Source organism: Argopecten irradians, chromosome 5 (assembly GCF_041381155.1).
Source record: "Argopecten irradians isolate NY chromosome 5, Ai_NY, whole genome shotgun sequence".
NCBI lineage: Eukaryota > Metazoa > Mollusca > Bivalvia > Pectinida > Pectinidae > Argopecten > Argopecten irradians.
The window spans coordinates 50,008,125-50,031,166 of NC_091138.1; the positions used below are offsets into that span (position 1 = coordinate 50,008,125).

A 23,042-nucleotide genomic window follows, 5' to 3' on the forward strand; every position below is an offset into this window, starting at 1 on the left:
CCACAAATATCATCAATAAATATCATCATCTGTCGCCCCCAACACCATCCACAACACCAAACAAACATACAACCCACAAATATCATCAATAAATACATACAACCCACAAATATCATCAATAAATATCATCATCATCTGTCGCCCCCAACACCCTCCATAACACCAAACAAACAAATATACATGCATAACATGCTCTCACATCCACAATACATTGCTATCGAGTCAAAATTAATGATGCAACCATCCCACATAAGTAGGGGGCTATTGATACAATGTCACCATCTCACATAAGTAGGGTGCTAGAAATACAATGTAACCATCCCACATAAGTAGGGGGCTAGTGATACAATGTTACCATCCCACATAAGTAGGGGGCTAGTGATACAATTTAACCATCCCACATAAGTAGGGGGCTAGAAATACAATGTAACCATCTCACATAAGTTGGGGGCTAGTGATACAATGTAACCATCCCACATAAGTAGGGGGCTAGTGATACAATGTAACCATCCCACATAAGTAGGGGGCTAGTGATACAATGTAACCATCCCACATAAGTAGGGGGCTAGTGATACAATGTAACCATCCCACATAAGTAGGGGGCTAGTGATACAATGTAACCATCCCACATAAGTAGGGGGCTAGTGATACAATGTAACCATCCCATATAAGTAGGGGGCTAGTGATACAATTTAACCACCCCACATAAGTAGGGGGCTAGTGATACAATGTAACCATCCTACATAAGTAGGGGGGTAGTGATACAATGTAACCATCCTACATAAGTAGGGGGCTAGTGATACAATGTTACCATCCTATATAAGTAGGGGGCTAGTGATACAATGTAACCATCCAACATCAGTAGGGAACTAGTGATATAATGTAACCATCCCACATAAGTAGGGGGCTAGTGATACAATGTAACCATCCTACATAAGTAGGGGGCTAGTGATACAATGTTACCATCCCATATAAGTAGGGGGCTAGTGATACAATGTAACCATCCAACATCAGTAGGGGGCTAGTGATATAATGTAACCATCCCACATAAGTAGGGGGCTAGTGATACAATGTTACCATCCCACATAAGTAGGGGGCTAGTGATACAATGTAACAATCCCATATAAGTAGGGGGCTAGTGATACAATGTAACCATCCCACATAAGTAGGGGGCTAGTGATACAATGTTACCATCCCACATAAGTTGGGGGCTAGTGATACAATGTTACCATCCCACATAAGTAGGGGGATAGTGATACAATGTAACCATCCCACATAAGTAGGGGACTAGTGATCAATGTAACCATCCAACATAAGTAGGGGGCTAGAAATACAATGTAACCATCCCACATAAGTAGGGGGCTAGTGATACAATGTTACCATCCCACATAAGTAGGGGGCTAGTGATATAATGTTACCATCCCACATAAGTAGGGGGCTAGTGATACAATGTTACCATCCCACATAAGTAGGGGGCTAGTGATACAATGTAACCATCCCACATAAGTAGGGGGCTAGTGATACAATTTTAACATCCCACATAAGTAGGTGGCTAGTGATACAATGTAACCATACCACATAAGTAGGGGGCTAGTGATATAATGTAACCATCCCACATAAGTAGGGGGCTAGTGATACAATGTAACCATCCCATATAAGAAGGGGGCTAGTGATACAATGTTACCATCCCACATTAGTAGGGGGCTAATGATACAATGTAACCATCCCACATAAGTAGGGGGCTAGTGATACAATGTTACCATCCCACATAAGTAGGGGGCTAGTGATACAATGTTACCATCCCACATAAGTAGTGGGCTAGTGATACAATTTAACCATCCGGCATAAGTAGGGGGCTAGAAATACAATGTAACCATCCCACATAAGTAGGGCCCAGTGATACAATGTTACCATCCCACATAAGTAGGGGGCTAGTGATACAATTTAACCATCCGATATAAGTAAGGGGCTAGAAATACAATGTAACAATCCGACATAAGTAGGGGACTAGTGATACAATGTAACCATCCCACATAAGTAGGGGGCTATTGATACTATGTAACCATCCCACATAAGTAGGGAACTAGTGATATAATGTAACCATCCCACATAAGTAGGGGGCTAGTGATACAATGTAACAATCCCACATAAGTAGGGAGCTAGAAATACAATGTAACCATCCCACATAAGTAGGGGGCTAGTGATACAATGTAACCATCCCACATAAGTAGGGGGCTAGAAATACAATGTAACCATCCAACATCAGTAGGGAACTAGTGATATAATGTAACCATCCCACATAAGTAGGGAGCTAGAAATACAATGTAACCATCCCACATAAGTAGGGGGCTATTGATACTATGTAACCATCCCACATAAGTAGGGGGCTAGTGATATAATGTAACCATCCCACATAAGTAGGGGGCTAGTGATACAATGTAACCATCCCACATAAGTAGGGAGCTAGAAATACAATGTAACCATCCCACATAAGTAGGGGGCTATTGATACTATGTAACCATCCCACATAAGTAGGGGGCTAGTGATACAATGTTACCATCCCACATAAGTAGGGGGCTAGTGATACAATGTTACCATCCCACATAAGTAGGGGGCTAGAAATACAATGTAACCATCCCACATAAGTAGGGGGCTAGTGATACAATGTAACAATCCCACATAAGTAGGGGGCTAGTGATACAATGTAACCATCCCACATAAGTAGGGGGCTAGAAATACAATGTAACCATCCCACATAAGTAGGGGGCTAGAAATACAATGTAACCATCCCACATAAGTAGGGGGCTAGTGATACAATGTAACCATCCCACATAATTAGGGGGCTAGTGATACAATGTAACCATCCCACATAATTAGGGGGCTAGTAATACAATGTAACTATCTTACATAAGTAGGGGGCTAGTGATACAATGTAACTTGAGTCTTTGAACAATGAAGTACTCCGTAGCATGTTATGTTACTTATGTAGAAATTTGTTTTTGTGGCGGCTGTTGAACGATAAAAACAGCAAACATGTAGTATAATGGTGTAAATTTTATTGGAATCACTTTCCAATAGGTAATACTGTGAATGCACCAAACCCCAAACTATTGATGTTACAAAGTAATGATATAGACTGATGATCAATAGACTGGAGTAAAGCAGATATATTGTCATGCATATAATGAAACAAAGCCAACCTTGAGATCATCAGCTACCATATACTTGGCCTGCAGTGTAATGAATCAGGGAACTCTATAATCACAGCGTAAATCACTCATATATACTTATTCCGTCTTTGCATATTACAGAGTTAGCTCCCTTGCGGGTAGGTAACGATTGTTACCTCATTATTTTATGAGCACAATTCATGTCGTTTTCTCCGAAACTTATGACGTTACGCTCCCCAATACATGACGTCACAATCAATACTACCTGCAAGTGCTGATAACTCAGTCTGTAATATGCAAATTTAGAATATCACAAACATGAATTTTTGTATCTTTTTCTCAGTCTAATCTACTAGTACTAGATACAGGCAAATTACCTGTAATGATTTCAGAACATGTCATAACAATGCCACATGTGTAACACTTTTCAAAATAAAGAAATCATTGCAAAGCAAAGATATTGAATTAGAATAAGACCAGTTCCACCAATGAAACATTTGGTGAATATGTTTTTCAATTTGATTAAAGGTTCCACTTAATTACAACAATGAGTGATTTAATTCTGCCAATAACAAACTATAATTGTGTTTGCTTTAATCACATTCCAGGTAACAACAAGGACAAAATTCTCTGTAACAATGATAATGTGTTATATAAACAGAAAGTGGATATTACTATACTTATGAGTGCACTATATGAGAAAAACTTAGAGCAAAAAACCGCCCCTTGACTATATCCTATCTTTAATTATAGCTCAAGAGAAGGAAATCCATATTTCTAGGTGACAAGACAAGTACTCACAGCTCTGGTGCTACTCCCAGGTCTCATCCTATTCAGTCCGGGATCTACATCAGGGTGTGTCTGTGTAAATAGTAAAATTTAGTTGATACAGATCAACATCAGGGTGTCTGTAAATAGTAAACTTTAGTTTATATAGATCTACATCAGGGTTTGTCTGTGTAAATAGTAAAATTTAGTTTATATAGATCTACATAAGGGTGTGTCTTTGAAAATAGTAAACTTTAGTTTGTACTGATCTATATCAGGGTGTGTCTGTGTAAATAGTAAACTTTAGTTTATATAGATCTACATCAGGGTGTGTCTGTGTAAATAGTAAACTTTAGTTTATATAGATCTACATCAGGGTGTGTCTGTGTAAATAGTAAACTTTAGTTTATATAGATCTACATCAGGGTGTGTCTGTGTAAATAGTAAACTTTAGTTTATATAGATCTACATCAGGGTGTGTCTGTGTAAATAGTAAACTTTAGTTTATATAGATCTACATCAGGGTGTGTCTTTGTAAATAGTAAACTTTAGTTTGTACAGATCTACATCAGGGTGTGTCTGTGTAAATAGTAAAATTTAGTTTATATAGATCTACATCAGGTTGTGTCTGTGTAAATAGTAAACTTCAGTTTATATAGATCTACATCAGGGTGTGTCTGTGTAAATAGTAAACTTCAGTTTGTACAGATCTACATCAGGGTGTGTCTGTGTAAATAGTAAACTTTAGTTTATATAGATCTACATCAGGGTGTGTCTGTGTAAATAGTAAACTTTAGTTTGTACAGATCTACATCAGGGTGTGTCTGTGTAAATAGTAAACTTTAGTTTATATAGATCTACATCAGGTTGTGTCTGTGTAAATAGTAAACTTTAGTTTATACAGATCTACATCAGGGTGTGTCTGTGTAAATAGTAAGCTTTAGTTTATATAGATCTACATCATGGTGTGTCTGTGTAAATAGTAAACTTTAGTTTAATGGATCTACATCAGGGTGTGTCTGTGTAAATAATAAACTTTAGTTTATATAGATCTACATACGGGTGTGTCTTTGTAAATAGTAAACTTTTTTTTGTAAAGATCTACATCAGGGTGTTTCTGTGTAAATAGTAAACTTCAGTTTATAAAGATCTACATCAGGGTGTGTCTGTGTAAATAGTAAACTTTAGTTGATACAGATCAACATCAGGGTGTGTCTGTGTAAATAGTAAACTTCAGTTTGTACAGATCTACATCAGGGTGTGTCTGTGTAAATAGTAAACTTTAGTTTATATAGATCTACATCAGGGTGTGTCTGTGTAAAATAGTAAACTTTAGTTTGTACTGATCTATATCAGGGGTGTTTCTGTGTAATATAGTAAACTTTAGTTGATACAGATCAACATCAGGGTTTGTCTGTGTAAATAGTAAACTTTAGTTTATATAGATCTACATCAGGGTGTGTCTGTGTAAATAGTAAACTTTAGTTTGTACTGATCTACATCAGGGTGTGTCTGTGTAAATAGTTAACTTTAGTTTTATATAGATCTACATCAGGGTGTGTCTGTGTAAATAGTAAACTTTAGTTTATGTAGATCTACAACAGGGTGTGTCTGTGTAAATAGTAAACTTCAGTTTGTAAAGATCTACAACAGGGTGTGTCTGTGTAAATAGTAAACTTTAGTTTATATAGATCTACATCATGGTGTGTCTGTGTAAATAGTAAACTTTAGTTTATACAGATCTACATCATGTGGTTGTCTGTGTAAATAGTAAACTTTAGTTTATAAAGATCTACATCAGGGTGTGTCTGTGTAAATAGTAAACTTTAGTTGATACAGATCTACATCAGGGTGTGTCTGTGTAAATAGTAAAACTTTAGTTTATACAGATCTACATCAGGGTGTGTCTGTGTAAATAGTAAATTTAGTTGATACAAATCAACATCAGGGTGTGTCTGTGTAAATAGTAAACTTTAGTTTGTACAGATCTACATCAGGTGTGTCTGTGTAAATAGTAAACTTTAGTTTATATAGATCTACATCATGGGTGTGTCTGTGTAAATAGTAAACTTAGTTTAACTGATCTACATCAGGGTGTGTCTGTGTAAATAGTAAACTTTAGTTTATACAGATCTACATCAGGGTGTGTCTGTGTAAATAGTAAACTTTAGTTTATATAGATCTACATCAGGGTGTGTCTGTGTAAATAGTAAACTTTAGTTTTATACAGATCTACATCAGGGTGTGTCTGTGTAAATAGTAAACTTTAGTTTTTAATGATCTACATCAGGGTGTGTCTGTGTAAATAGTAAACTTTAGTTTTATAGATCTACATCAGGGTGTGTCTGTGTAAATAGTAAACTTTAGTTTATATAGATCTACATCAGGGTGTGTCTGTGTAAATAGTAAAACTTTAGTTTATATAGATCTACATCAGGGTGTGTCTGTGTAAATAGTAAACTTTAGTTTATATAGATCTACATCAGGGTGTGTCTGTGTAAATAGTAAACTTTAGTTTATATAGATCTACATCAGGGTGTGTCTGTGTAAATAGTAAACTTTAGTTTATATAGATCTACATCAGGGTGTGTCTGTGTAAATAGTAAACTTTAGTTGATATAGATCTACATCAGGGTTTGTCTGTGTAAATAGTAAACTTCAGTTTGTACTGATCTATTATCAGGGTGTGTCTGTGTAAATAATAAACTTTGGTTTATATAGATCTCCATAAGGGTGTGTCTTTGTAAATAGTAAACTTTAGTTTGTACTGATCTATTATCAGGGTGTGTCTGTGTAAATAGTAAACTTTAGTTGATACAGACCAACATCAGGGTTTGTTTGTGTAAATAGTAAAATTTAGTTTATATAGATCTACATCAGGGGTGTCTGTGTAAATAGTAAACTTTAGTTTATATAGATCAACACTCAGGGTGTCTGTGTAAATAGTAAACTTTAGTTTATATAGATCTACATCAGGTGTGTCTGTGTAAATAGTAAACTTTAGTTTATATAGATCTACATCAGGGTGTGTCTGTGTAAATAGTAAACTTTAGTTTATATAGATCTACATCATGGTGTGTCTGTGTAAATAGTAAACTTTAGTTTAATGGATCTACATCAGGGTGTGTCTGTGTAAATAGTAAACTTTTGTTTATATAGATCTACACACGGGTGTGTCTGTGTAAATAGTAAACTTTAGTTTATATAGATCTACATCAGGGTGTGTCTGTGTAAATAGTAAACTTTAGTTGATATAGATCTACATCAGGGTGTGTCTGTGTAAATAGTAAACTTTAGTTTATATAGATCTACATCAGGGTGTGTCTGTGTAAATAGTAAACTTTAGTTTATACAGATCAAGATCAGGGTGTGTCTGTGTAAAAAATAACTTTAGTTGATATAGATCTACATCATGTGTTTGTCTGTGTAAATAGTAAACTTCAGTTTATATAGATCTACATCAGGGTGTGTCTGTGTAAATAGTAAACTTCAGTTTATATAGATCTACATCATGGTGTGTCTGTATAAATAGTAAACTTTAGTTTATATAGTGTTACATCATGGTGTGTCTGTGTAAATAGTAAACTTTAGTTTATATGGATCTACATCAGGGTGTGTCTGTGTAAATAGTAAACTTTAGTTTATATATCTATTACATCAGGGTGTGTCTGTGTAAATAGTAAACTTTAGTTTATATAGATCTACATCAGGGTGTGTCTTTGTAAATAGTAAACTTTAGTTTGTACTGATCTATTATCAGGGTGTGTCTGTGTAAATAGTAAACTTTAGTTGATACAGATCTACATCAGGGTGTGTCTGTGTAAATAGTAAACTTTAGTTTATATAGATCTACATCAGGGTGTGTCTGTGTAAAAAATAGTAAACTGTTAGTTTATATAGATCTACATACGGGTGTGTCTGTGTAAATAGTAAACTTTAGTTTATATAGATCTACATCATGGTGTGTCTGTGTAAATAGTAAACTTTAGTTTATATAGATCTACATCAGGGTGTGTCTGTGTAAATAGTAAACTTTAGTTGATACAGATCAACATCAGGGTGTGTCTGTGTAAATAGTAAACTTTAGTTTATATAGATCTACATCAGGGTGTGTCTGTGTAAATAGTAAACTTTAGTTTATATAGATCTACATCAGGGTGTGTCTGTGTAAATAGTAAACTTTAGTTTATATAGATCTACATCAGGGTGTGTCTGTGTAAATAGTAAACTTTAGTTTATATAGATCTACATCAGGGTGTGTCTGTGTAAATAGTAAACTTTAGTTTATATAGATCTACATCAGGGTGTGTCTGTGTAAATAGTAAACTTTAGTTTATATAGATCTACATCAGGGTGTGTCTGTGTAAATAGTAAACTTTAGTTTATATAGATCTACATCACAGTGTGTCTGTGTAAATAGTAAACTTTAGTTTATATAGATCTACATCAGGTGTGTCTGTGTAATAGAAATTTAGGTGTGTCACTCAGGGTGTGTCTGTGTAAATAGTAAACTTTAGTTTTATGATCTTTACATCAGGGTGTGTCTGTGTAAATAGTAAACTTTAGTTTATATAGATCTACATCAGGGTGTGTCTGTGTAAATAGTAAACTTTAGTTTATATAGATCTACATCAGGGTGTGTCTGTGTAAATAGTAAACTTTAGTTTTATACTAGATCTACATCAGGGTGTGTCTGTGTAAATAGTAAACTTTAGTTTATACAGATCTACATCAGGGTGTGTCTGTGTGTAAATAGTAAACTTTAGTTTGATAGATCTACATCAGGGGTGTGTGTCTGTGTAAATAGTAAACTTTAGTTTGTACAGATCTACATCAGGGTGTGTCTGTGTAAATAGTAAACTTTAGTTTATATAGATCTACATCATGGTGTGTCTGTGTAAATAGTAAACTTTAGTTTGTACAGATCTACATCAGGGTGTGTCTGTGTAAATAGTAAACTTTAGTTTATATAGATCTACATCAGGGTGTGTCTGTGTAAATAGTAAACTTTAGTTTATACAGATCTACAATCAGGGTGTGTCTGTGTAAATAGTAAACTTTAGTTTATAAGATCTACATCAGGGTGTGTCTGTGTAAATAGTAAACTTTAGTTTATACAGATCTACATCAGGGTGTGTCTGTGTAAATAGTAAACTTTAGTTTATATAGATCTACATCAGTGTGTCTGTGTAAATAGTAAACTTTAGTTTATAAGATCTACATCAGGGTGTGTCTGTGTAAATAGTAAACTTTAGTTTATACAGATCAACATCAGGTGTGTCTGTGTAAATAGTAAACTTTAGTTTATACAGATCTACATCAGGGTGTGTCTGTGTAAATAGTAAACTTTAGTTTATACAGATCTACATCAGGGTGTGTCTGTGTAAATAGTAAACTTTAGTTTAATAGATCTACATCAGGGTGTGTCTGTGTAAATAATAAACTTTTGTTTTATATAGATCTACATACGGGTGTGTCTGTGTAAATAGTAAACTTTAGTTTATATAGATCTACATCAGGGTGTGTCTGTGTAAATAGTAAACTTTAGTTTATATAGATCTACATCAGGGTGTGTCTGTGTAAATAGTAAACTTTAGTTTATATAGATCTACATCAGGGTGTGTCTGTGTAAATAGTAAACTTTAGTTTATATAGATCAACATCAGGTGTGTCTGTGTAAATAGTAAACTTTAGTTTATATAGATCTACATCAGGGTGTGTCTGTGTAAATAGTAAACTTTAGTTTATATAGATCTACATCAGGGTGTGTCTGTGTAAATAGTAAACTTTAGTTTATATAGATCTACATCAGGGTGTGTCTGTGTAAATAGTAAACTTTAGTTTATATAGATCTACATCAGGGTGTGTCTGTGTAAATAGTAAACTTTAGTTTATATAGATCTACATCAGGGTGTGTCTGTGTAAATAGTAAACTTTAGTTTATATAGATCTACATCAGGGTGTGTCTGTGTAAATAGTAAAACTTTAGTTTATATAGATCTACATCAGGGTGTGTCTGTGTAAATAGTAAACTTTAGTTTGTATAGATCTATTATCAGGGTGTGTCTGTGTAAATAGTAAACTTTAGTTTGATATAGATCAACATCAGGGTGTGTCTGTGTAAATAGTAAAATTTAGTTTATATAGATCTACATCAGGGGTGTCTGTGTAAATAGTAAACTTTAGTTTATATAGACACATCAGGGTGTCTGTGTAAATATAAATTTAGTTATAAGATCTACATCAGGGGTGTCTGTGTAAATAGTAAACTTTAGTTTATATAGATCTACATCAGGGTGTGTCTGTGTAAATAGTAAACTTTAGTTTATATAGATCTACATCAGGGTGTGTCTGTGTAAATAGTAAACTTTAGTTTATATAGATCTACATCATGGTGTGTCTGTGTAAATAGTAAACTTTAGTTTAATGGATCTACATCAGGGTGTGTCTGTGTAAATAATAAACTTTTGTTTTATATAGATCTACATACGGGTGTGTCTTTGTAAATAGTAAACTTTAGTTTATATAGATCTACATCAGGGTGTGTCTGTGTAAATAATAAACTTTTGTTTTATATAGATCTACATACGGGTGTGTCTGTGTAAATAGTAAACTTTAGTTTATATAGATCTACATCAGGGTGTGTCTGTGTAAATAGTAAACTTTAGTTGATATAGATCAACATCAGGGGGTGTCTGTGTAAATAGTAAACTTTAGTTTATATAGATCTACATCAGGGTGTGTCTGTGTAAATAGTAAACTTTAGTTTATACAGATCTAGATCAGGGTGTGTCTGTGTAAAAAGTAAACTTCAGTTTATATAGATCTACATCAGGGTGTGTCTGTGTAAATAGTAAACTTTAGTTTATATAGATCTACATCAGGGTGTGTCTGTGTAAATAGTAAACTTTAGTTTATATAGATCTACATCAGGGTGTGTGTCTGTGTAAATAGTAAACTTTAGTTATAAGATCTATACATCAGGGTGTGTCTGTGTAAATAGTAAACTTTAGTTTATATAGATCTACATCAGGGTGTGTCTTTGTAAATAGTAAACTTTAGTTTGTACTGATCTACATCAGGGTGTGTCTGTGTAAATAGTAAACTTTAGTTTATATAGATCTACATCAGGGTGTGTCTGTGTAAATAGTAAACTTTAGTTTATATAGATCTACATCAGGGTGTGTCTGTGTAAATAGTAAACTTTAGTTTATACAGATCTACATCAGGGTGTGTCTGTGTAAATAGTAAACTTTAGTTTATATAGATCTACATCAGGGTGTGTCTGTGTAAATAGTAAAAAACTTTTAGTTTATATAGATCTACATCAGGGTGTGTCTGTGTAAATAGTAAACTTTAGTTTATATAGATCTACATCAGGGTGTGTCTGTGTAAATAGTAAACTTTAGTTTATATAGATCTACATCAGGGTGTGTCTGTGTAAATAGTAAACTTTAGTTTATATAGATCTACATCAGGGTGTGTCTGTGTAAATAGTAAACTTTAGTTGATATAGATCTACATCAGGGTGTGTCTGTGTAAATAGTAAACTTTAGTTTATATAGATCTACATCAGGGTGTGTCTGTGTAAATAGTAAACTTTAGTTTATATAGATCTACATCAGGGTGTGTCTGTGTAAATAGTAAACTTTAGTTTATATAGATCTACATCAGGGTGTGTCTGTGTAAATAGTAAACTTTAGTTTATATAGATCTACATCAGGGTGTGTCTGTGTAAATAGTAAAATTTAGTTTATATAGATCTACATCAGGGTGTGTCTGTGTAAATAGTAAACTTTAGTTTATATAGATCTACATCAGGGTGTGTCTGTGTAAATAGTAAACTTTAGTTTATATAGATCTACATCAGGGTTGTGTCTGTGTAAATAGTAAACTTTAGTTTATAATAGATCTACATCGGGTGTGTCTTTGTAAATAGTAAACTTTAGTTTATATAGATCTACATCATGGTGTGTCTGTGTAAATAGTAAACTTTAGTTTATATAGATCTACATCAGGGTGTGTCTGTGTAAATAGTAAACTTTAGTTTATACAGATCTACATCAGGGTGTGTCTGTGTAAATAGTAAACTTTAGTTTATATAGATCTACATCAGGGTGTGTCTGTGTAAATAGTAAACTTTAGTTTTATATAGATCTACATCAGGGTGTGTCTGTGTAAATAGTAAACTTTAGTTTATATAGATCTACATCAGGGTGTGTCTGTGTAAATAGTAAACTTTAGTTTATATAGATCTACATCAGGGTGTGTCTGTGTAAATAGTAAACTTTAGTTTATACAGATCTACATCAGGGTGTGTCTGTGTAAATAGTAAACTTTAGTTTATATAGATCTACATCAGGGTGTGTCTGTGTAAATAGTAAACTTTAGTTTATACAGATCTACATCAGGGTGTGTCTGTGTAAATAGTAAACTTTAGTTTATATAGATCTACATCAGGGTGTGTCTGTGTAAATAGTAAACTTTAGTTTATATAGATCTACATCAGGGTGTGTCTGTGTAAATAGTAAACTTTAGTTTATATAGATCTACATCAGGGTGTGTCTGTGTAAATAGTAAACTTTAGTTTATATAGATCTACATCAGGGTGTGTCTGTGTAAATAGTAAACTTTAGTTTTATATAGATCTACATACGGGTGTGTCTTTGTAAATAGTAAACTTTAGTTTATATAGATCTACATCATGGTGTGTCTGTGTAAATAGTAAACTTTAGTTTATACAGATCAACATCAGGGTGTGTCTGTGTAAATAGTAAACTTTAGTTTATATAGATCTACATCAGGGTGTGTCTGTGTAAATAGTAAACTTTAGTTTATATAGATCTACATCAGGGTGTGTCTGTGTAAATAGTAAACTTTAGTTTATATAGATCTACATCAGGGTGTGTCTGTGTAAATAGTAAACTTTAGTTTATATAGATCTACATCAGGGTGTGTCTGTGTAAATAGTAAACTTTAGTTTATATAGATCTACATCAGGGTGTGTCTGTGTAAATAGTAAACTTTAGTTTATATAGATCTACATCAGGGTGTGTCTGTGTAAATAGTAAACTTCAGTTTATACAGATCTACATCAGGGTGTGTCTGTGTAAATAGTAAACTTTAGTTTATATAGATCTACATCAGGGTGTGTCTGTGTAAATAGTAAACTTCAGTTTATATAGATCTACATCAGGGTGTGTCTGTGTAAATAGTAAACTTTAGTTTATATAGATCTACATCAGGGTGTGTCTGTGTAAATAGTAAACTTTAGTTTATATAGATCTACATCAGGGTGTGTCTGTGTAAATAGTAAACTTCAGTTTGTACAGATCTACATCAGGGTGTGTCTGTGTAAATAGTAAACTTTAGTTTATATAGATCTACATCAGGGTGTGTCTGTGTAAATAGTAAACTTTAGTTTATACAGATCTACATCAGGGTGTGTCTGTGTAAATAGTAAACTTTAGTTTATATAGATCTACATCAGGGTGTGTCTGTGTAAATAGTAAACTTTAGTTTATATAGATCTACATCAGGGTGTGTCTGTGTAAATAGTAAACTTCAGTTTATATAGATCTACATCAGGGTGTGTCTGTGTAAATAGTAAACTTTAGTTTATATAGATCTACATCAGGGTGTGTCTGTGTAAATAGTAAACTTTAGTTTATACAGATCTACATCAGGGTGTGTCTGTGTAAATAGTAAACTTCAGTTTATATAGATCTACATCAGGTGTGTCTGTGTAAATAGTAAACTTCAGTTTTTACAGACTACACAGGGTGTGTCTGTGTAAATAGTAAACTTTAGTTTTACAGATCTACATCAGTGTGTCTTGTAAATAGTAAATTTAGTTTACACATCACAGTGTGTCTGTGTAAATAGTGAACTTCAGTTTGTACAGATCTACATACACAGAGTGTGTCTGTGTAAATAGTAAACTGTAGTTTATATAGATCTACAACAGGGTGTGTCTGTGTAAATAGTAAACTTTAGTTTATATATAGATCTACATCATGGTGTGTCTGTGTAAATAATAAACTTTAGTTTATATAGATCTACAACAGGGTGTGTCTGTGTAAATAGTAAACATTAGTTGATACAGATTTACATCAGGGTGTGTCTGTGTAAATAGTAACATTAGTTGATACAGATTACATCTGTGTAAATAGTAAACTTCAGTTTGTACAGATCTACATCAGGGTGTGTCTGTGTAAATAGTAAACTTTAGTTTATATAGATCTACATCAGGGTGTGTCTGTGTAAATAGTAAACTTTAGTTTATATAGATCAACATCAGGGTGTCTGTAAATAGTAAACTTTAGTTCATGTAGATCTACAACAAGGTGTGTCTGTGTAAATTATAAACTTTAGTTTATATAGATCTACATAAGGGTGTGTCTGTGTAAATAGTAAACTTTAGTTTATATAAATCAATATCACGGTGTCTGTAAATAGTAAACTTTAGTTCATATATATCTCTACATCAGGATTGTCTGTGTAAATAGTAAACTTTAGTTTATATAGATCTACATAAGGGTGTGTCTGTGTAAATAGTAAACTTTAGTTTATATAGATCTACATCAGATGGGAGCCATACTTTCATGGATAAGATGTATTATATATAGGTAGACTTACCCTTGCAGGTGTATGGATGGGAGCCATACTATCTAGGTCAGTCATTGGGAATTCTATACCCTTACTCTTCAGGTCATGGTAAACCTTCTCTACCTCCTTCAACTCAGGGATACCACGGAAGGCGTCCGCCCACGTCTGTCACAATACATCACACATCAACTTATTGTATACTAACGGCTGTTTGATAACAACAGAGCCCACCTTTGGCAGCCTTTACAGACATAACAGCTTACCCATGCCAGTAAAATTACATAGAAGTGTTATAACACTCAACAAGAGGCCCAAGGGCCTTAACGGTCATCTGACTACCTTGACAATAGCTGTATAGGAAATTAGTTAGATATGGTGTCATGGTTAAAAAATAAAAACACTTGGTCATGACCATGTAAGGATCATTTAATGCAAGTTTCAGTCAAACTGCATGCGTAGAACTTCAAGAAGTTCAAAATGTGTTTTCAAGATGGCGGCTTTGGTGGTCATCTTGGTTTTCGGGTCAACCGGACAAATAACAACACTTTGTTGGGACAATGTCAGTAACCTTAAAATTGTTCAGACCAAGTTCCAGCAAAATCCCACTGGTAGAACTTGAGAATAAGTTCAAACTATATTTTCAAGATGGCAGGAGTGGTGTCCATCTTGGATTTCAGATCAACATAAGATATAAAAACAGTTGATCACGACCATGACAAGGATCATTTCATGCAAGTATCAGCTAAATCACACTGGCAGAATTTGAGAAGAAGTTTGAAATTCAAGATTTTAGAATATTTGACCCCCCTGACCTTGATAGTTGGTCAAGGTCATTCATTTCAATAACTTTGGTAACCCTTCATCCCAGCATGGCACAGGCCAAATATGAGTACCCTTGACCTTTTGGTTAGTTAGAAGAAGTCATTCAAAGATTTTAGCCGATTTGACCCCTTTGACCTTGAAAGTAGGTCAAGGTCATTTATTTTCACAAATTTGATAGCCCTTCATCCACGCATGCAACAGGCCGAATATGAGTACTCTAGTCCTTATGGTTATTGAGAAGAAGTCATTCAAAGATTTTAGCCTATTTGTCCCCTGTGACCTTGAAAGTAAATCAAGGTCATTTATTTTCACAACTTTGGTAGCCCTTCATCCCGCATGCAATAGGCCAAATATGAATATTCTGGGCCTTATGGTTATTGAGAAGAAGTTGTTCAAAGATTTTAGCCTATTTGAACCCTGTGACATTGAAAGTAGGTCAAGGTCATTTATTTTCACAACTTTGGTAGCCCTTCATTCCAGCATGCTAAAGGCCAAATATGAGTACTCTGGGCCTTATGGTTATTGAGAAGAAGTCGTTGAAAGATTTTAGCCTATTTGTACCCTGTGACCTTGAAAGTTAATCAAGGTCATTTTTTTTCACAACTTTGATAGCCCTTCATCCCTGCATGCAACAGGCCAAATATGAGTACTCTAGGCCTTATGGTTATTGAGAAGAAGTCGTTCAAAGATTTTAGCCTATTTGACCCCTGTGACCTTGAAATAAGGTCAAGGTCATTTATTTTCACAATTTAAGTAGCCCTTCATCCCCCGTGCTACAGGCTAAATATGAGTACTCTGGGCTTTATGGGTATTGAGAAGAAGTCGTTCAAAGATTTTAGCCTATTTGACCCCTGTGACCTTGAAAGTAGGTCAAGGTCATTTATTTTCCCAAATTTGGTAGCTCTTCATCCCCACATGCTACAGGCCAAATATGAGTACTCTGTGCTTTATGGTTATTGATAGGAAGTCTTTCAAAGATTTCAGCCTATTTGACCCCCGTGACCTTGAAAGTAGGTCAAGGTCATTTATTTTCACAACTTTGGTAGCCCTTCATCTTAGCATGCTACAGGCCAAATATGAGTACTGTGGGCTTAATGTTTATTGAGAAGAAGTCATTCAAAGATTTTAGCCTATTTGTCCCCTGTGACCTTGAAAGTAAATCAAGGTCATTTATTTTCACAACTTTGGTAGCCCTTCATCCCCGCATGCAACAGGCCAAATATGAGTACTCTGGGCCTTATGGTTATTGAGAAGAAGTCGTTTAAATGAAAAGTTTAAGCACGGCGCACGCAGACGGACGGTGCATGATGACTATAAGTCACCCTGACTGATTGCCTGTTTCTAAAATCACAGAATCCAATCAATGTCAGTTAAAACCTTATTTGACCCAGAGTTGCCTCCCTTACAAAATAATACATAAAGGAAAAGTACATTGTCTAGAAGTCAAAAGCCTAAATTCAGATCTGGTTGTTGAATTAAAAAATTACCAATGTTTATAACCTTAAAATAGAAGTTACCTGACCTGTATACGACATCCTTACCTGTATACGACATCCTTACCTGTATAAGACATCCTTACCTGTATAAGACACAGGACCTTCTCCTGCAGTGCCTGGGGAGGGTCGTATTTAGGACCAATGATTTTAACCATGTCTCCAAGAAAATCTTTGTTTGCCACATGTTGGTGGAACCTCTTACCACAGTTTTTTACACACGTCTCCAGACACTGTTGATTAAGTATTGGTAATGTTCAAGGTGTACGTAACACGATAACAGCTAAAAGATTTCAATTGGTTTGTCTTTGGAACATATAATATATAGAGCCAGATATTTATTTCTTTTTTTTTCAACTATGTAAACAAGCAAACTATATTTTCACAAATAAGATAAAAAGATATATTAAGACTATTAAACAAATCACTTATTTTTATGCAGATCAATATAATTTTGCAACAACAACAATATCCTGCAAAATCACGAAAAATATTATATCCACCAAAAAATATCGGCTACAGTGGACCCGCGATAATCCGGTTGCCGGTAGTCCGGAAAACTCACAATCCAAACTGAAATGTCAGGAAACGAATTTCTGTAACATTATTTATACTCACTAGTCCGGAAATTCGTATTCCGAATCCGGAACGGAATGTCATTTTCGTTAATAAATTCCCGCAATAATCCGGACAATTTGTTGTCGCCACGTGCCGAGAAAATCCAAGGCCAGCTACAGTCATGTGTACAATACACACAATCACTTGACACCGACTGTGTTGTCATAACGACGGTTGCCAGGTCATAGCCACGGGCGTTTACCTGAACACCTTTCACACGGGTACATGCAGTCATGTAACGGTTCATTGGTTTTCTATAGGAGATCAAACTTCAGGGTTGTTATTGAGATACGCAATATATGTTTAGCCACACCAGAGACTTAGATATAATATCTAAGTTTCTAGCCACACGCTTTTAAACATGCAGTTTGAGCCTGGGTACAGATACGTATGCTGTAGATACCTTATTTGTTTCGCATGCAGAATATATCGCTATGAGTATCGATACAATAAAGTGAGATAATACTCACAAAATTAATAAAGAATTTTAAATGTATGTGAATCTATTCAAATTCATCGCCTATGGTATAAGATATAAAGGCTACGGCACATGCCATTTACATGTGTGTGACATTGTGCAGGAAGTTAGACGTGAACGGGCGCGTGGTTGTTACAAAGTCTGTAAGTCAGAAAGCAAAGACTTGTAGAAATGGTCATTAAAAACACACATTATACAAAATAACAATTATATGAGTTCATAAAATGTTCACAACTATTGGTTATCATATTTTTTTATGCCAAGAACGTAGATGATATTGATCCTTTGTTAGGCAATTTGCCGTACGACAGATCAAGAGTGGGATACGTAGCTATATGTATACATAGTACACAATTAACAATGGCTTTAGGTTTCGTATTTTGAAAAAGAAATACGTTTATTCAATATTTTAAACGTAATGATATAAAAATACCTATAAAACATAACGAACGACGTAGTTATTATGATACACGTTTATTACATAATTACAAGATCAAGGGGAGTAACTCGTACGTGACAATTTAATTGACTAAGAATACGGAATTCGGCAGTCCGGAAAACTCGTAATCCGGACGGTTTAGGCTTGGAACGAAGGTGTCCGGATTATCGAGGGTCCACTGTATACAGTAAATATCAGCAATCAAACACTACTTAGAACAAGAGATCCCAGAGGGATCTTGGCGACTACAAAGATCAATCTATGTCTGACAATTGAAACAAGAGCTGTTGGAGAACAGCAAAGCTCGCCTATTCAGAAGAAGTTGATGTTCAAGTATTTACTATTTAAACATGGAAATATGACAAATTAACAGACTCAAAAACCCCCTAAAGGACCCCAAATTAGTTGTATTATCACGTTCAGCATCCATACACATTAGGAAAATAAAATCATAAACATTTATGATGACTTAAGCTTAAACAATAGACAAAATAGAAACTTGCTCAAAAACTTTTACATGGAAATATGACAAATTAACAGACTGAAAAACCCCCTAAAGGGCCCCAAATTGGTTGTATTATCACGTTCAGCATCCATACACATTAGGAAAATAAAATCATAAACATTTATGATGACTTAAGCTTAACAATTGACAAAACAGAAACTTGCTCAAAAACTTTAACGTGAAATGGGACGCCAACGCTGACGCCGACGCCAGGGTGACAACATTAGCTCCCCCTATTCTTCGAATAGGCGAGCTAAAAAGGGATCTCTTCTTTGCTTTTCAAACTTCAACTATCAAAATCCGAGATGGCAGCCTTTCGGTCATCCTGTTGACCAATCAGTCCCAAAATGCAATAAACACAGCTAGAGCCCAAGGGGAACGTGCATGTGAAATTTGAGAAAGATCCCTTCAGTACTTTCTGAGAAATAGCGGTAACAAACTTCAACTATCAAAATCCAAGATGACTGCCTGGCAGCCACTTTGTTAACCGATCGGTCCAAAAATGCAATATGTGCAACTAGGTTATAGGGCCCTAGCAAGGGGAATCTACATGTAAAATTTGAGAAATAGTGGTAACAAACTTCAACTACCAAAATCCAAGATGGGGGCTGGTCGCCTATTTTGTTGACCGATCAGTCCCAAAATGCAACATGCACAACTAGGGCTCTAGGGGAACCTACATGTGAAGTTTGAGAATGATCCCTTCTGTACTTTCCGAGAAATAGCAGTAAAAAACTTTAATATTCAAATTCCAAGATGGCTGCCTGGTAGCCATCTTGTTGACCGATCAGTCCCAAAATGCAATATGCACAACTACATGTGAAATTTGAGAAAGATCCCTTTAGCACTTTCTGAAAAATAGTGATAACAAGAAATGTTAATGGATTGACGGACCACAGATGAAAAGCGATTTGAATAGCCCACCGTCTGATGATGGTGGCCTAAAAACAGGTTGGATTAAAATGACTTCTCTTACCGTCAAAGTGTATATAATAGCAACATTGTTTTTGCCAACATTTTGTGACAGTCTCTTCTTGATGGCCTTGATCGCATCCTTTGGACTAGAAACAGAATAAACAAAACATCAAAGTTGTACCAAGGACTTTAACTTCAATTCAAAATAAAAAGATACAATATGTGTACATATTTGGAACATTCTAGAAGGTCAAGGTTATGGAATGACTTCCATGAACCAATGTATTTTTGTTAAATCATGAACTTATTTAGCATGTCCATATCTACATGTAAGTATTTAATCAAAGTACTGAAAGTACTAAATGGCTCGATCTCGATGATAGGAGGAATGTATTTGTACAATAAGAAATAAATTTGGCTGGCGTTCCTTCCAGTTTGGACTTTTGAGGATTCCTTGGACACCAAAGTGTAAAATAAGAGACACATACTAAAATCTTGGAAGCCCATTCTAATATTTCCTATCACGTTATATGTCAAATGATTTTATAATACCTTTAGCATTTTCCTTGTTAATTTGATGTTAATGAAAATATCTATTCTTAATGACTATTGTCATCAAGTTCCTGGGACCATAGTATCAGTTAACAAGTATTGTTTTGCAGCAGAGATCGAAAGACGCGAGGCATACTTTTCTATGCCAAAATGTCTTAAATATAGAATATGTCTGTCCTCTAGAAGACTTATCAATATCACCATGTGATTTTTGAATAAATTGGTCAATTGGTCTACTTTTAACAAGTTTTGTAATTATTCTTTTGTAAAACAGCAAGTTGATTGATATACATCGTATCCGAACTTCAACTCAAACCGGATAACTTGTTAGCTCACCATAGACCATGAAATTGTTTGTACACTTTCTTAATTTTAGGATTGTTTTACAAAATTACAAATGAATTTTTCTACAACATTTTTCATTTTCAAATCCCCATACCTCTGATGAGTATAATAAAACTGTCATTACAAGTGAATCAAATATTTTCAGTTTAAGATGAACAGGAAGAGATACATTCCTTTATTTATTATAAATAGCAAACACCGATTTAATTGTTCAGCAGGTTTTTTCCCTTTCTTTAAAAACGCTACCATTAACATTATTTTCTGTACCTAGATATGTAAACAATTCTTATAAATCTAATTCTGTATTCCATAACATCAACTGAGGTTGTTGTACCGATTTACATCTTGAGAATATCACAATTTTTATCTTTCTGATATTAAGTTCTAAGTGTTATGCAATATTGTTAAAATTCATGTAACATTTGTTGTAGACGATCAGATATTTCTGATATCATAACAGTGTTATTGGCAAATAATATGATAAAAAGTTTGGGATACGTTCCAATATCATATACTGTAAAAACTGGTATAATTTGCGCAGGAACTTTTTAGGGCTGAAAATGCTTGCGCATCAAAAAAATGGGGGAAAACAATGTCCAGGGAGTCCCAAAACCGATGTATGAAGGTGACAATTTCAATGCAAAATATTTCCCATAAATGCTTGAAAACTTGCACAAAAAATGCTGTATTTAGAAGAAATAACATATGAAAACCGCATTTTGTTTGTTTTCTTTTATTGGCCACCGTAACCTGAAACTGAAATATCTAGCAGATGTCCAAAACATCGGTGGTCTGGTCCGCCGTACTCCGTGCACATGTCAATGTTTTGAGATATTACACACAAATAGTAATCAGGAATATTTGAAAAGAGTATATTCAATATATATACTCAATATATTTACTTAAATTGGCACAATAAGTAATTACTGTGTTTGAGATCATTAACAATCAACAGCAATCAGCTAGCGGATACGTAGTTTAGCTTGCAACAATCACAGTGTGCATTATTTGTCAAGATTTGTAAGAAAAAATATTCTTTTCCACCAGGTAAGATTCTAAGTCATAAAGGTAGATTGACAAGAGATCCCAAAGGGATCTTGGCGCCCACCAAAGAATGATCTATGTCTGATAATGGAAAGAGGGATCTTTTCTCTGCTTTTCAAACTTGTGCAAACATACTACATATAATATTTGAGACAGATCACTTCAGTACTTTCTGAGAAACAGCAGTAATAAACTTCAACTATCAAAATCCAAGATGGCTCCTTGGCGGCCATCTTGTTGATCAATCGGTCCAAAATCAAAATATGCACAACAAGGGCCCTAGGGGAACCTATATATGAAATTTGAGACAGATTCATTCAAGAGAAATAGCGATAACAATCTTTAACTATCAAAATCCAATATGGCAGCCTGGCGGCCATTTTGTTGACCGATCGTTCCAAAAACGCATAATGCACAACTAGAGCCCTATGGGAACCTACACATGACAAGAGGCCCAAAGGGCCTTAACGGTCATCTGACTACCTTGGCAATAGTAAAATTAATTTCATATGGTGTCATTTTGTCAGGACCATGTCAGGATCATTTTCCATTTCCTTCAACAAATCTTATTTCAAACAAGAGGCCCAAGGGCCTTAACATGTAGGAAATTAATCAGATATAGTGTCAAGGTAACCTTCTTCCATTTGGGATCAACCAGAGATGTAACAATACTTTGTCGAACCATGTCAGGATCATCTCATGCAGATGAAGTTGCAGCCAAATCGCACCGGTAGAACTTGAGAAGTTCAAAATGTGTTTTCAAGATGGCGGCTGTGACGCCATCTTGGATTTCGGATCGACCCGAAAAATAACAACACTTTGTCGGGACCATGTCAGGATCATTTCACGCAAGTTTCAGCCAAATCGCACCGGTAGAACTTGAGAAGAAGTTCAAAATGTGTTTTCAAGATGGCGGCTTGACGCCATCTTGGATTTCGGATCGACCCGAAAAATAACAACACTTTGTCGGGACCATGTCAGGATCATTTCATGCAAGTTTCAGCCAAATCGCACCGGTAGAACTTGAGAAGAAGTTCAAAATGTGTTTTCAAGATGGCGACTGTGGCGGCCATCTCGGATTTCGGATCGACCCGAAAAATAACAACACTTTGTCGGGACCATGTAAGGATCATTTCATGCAAGTTTCAGCCAAATCGCACCGGTAGAACTTGAGAAGAGGTTCAAAATATGTTTTCAAGATGGCGGCTGTGGCGGCCATCTTGGATTTCGGATCGATCCAAAAAATAACAACACATTGTCGGGACCATGTCAGGTTCATTTCATG

At 34.9% G+C, this 23,042-nt stretch overlaps 1 protein-coding gene across 5 annotated transcripts in view; it reads right to left on the reverse strand.

Moving 5' to 3' along the window:
* Positions 1-23,042, reverse strand: part of LOC138324137 (TOM1-like protein 2) — a 134,513-nt gene that overhangs the window by 70,509 nt on the left and 40,962 nt on the right. For 4 of the 5 annotated variants that reach the window (XM_069269222.1, XM_069269220.1, XM_069269219.1 and 1 more), the window contains exons 3-7: positions 19,878-19,962; positions 16,948-17,094; positions 14,577-14,711; positions 3,972-4,031; positions 3,201-3,230 (exon numbers count right to left, since the gene is read on the reverse strand). In XM_069269222.1, the coding sequence (XP_069125323.1) occupies positions 3,201-3,230; positions 3,972-4,031; positions 14,577-14,711; positions 16,948-17,094; positions 19,878-19,962 (457 nt within the window). The remainder of the gene's footprint in view (positions 1-3,200; positions 3,231-3,971; positions 4,032-14,576; positions 14,712-16,947; positions 17,095-19,877; positions 19,963-23,042) is intronic. The other variant, XM_069269221.1, reaches the window with a different exon arrangement.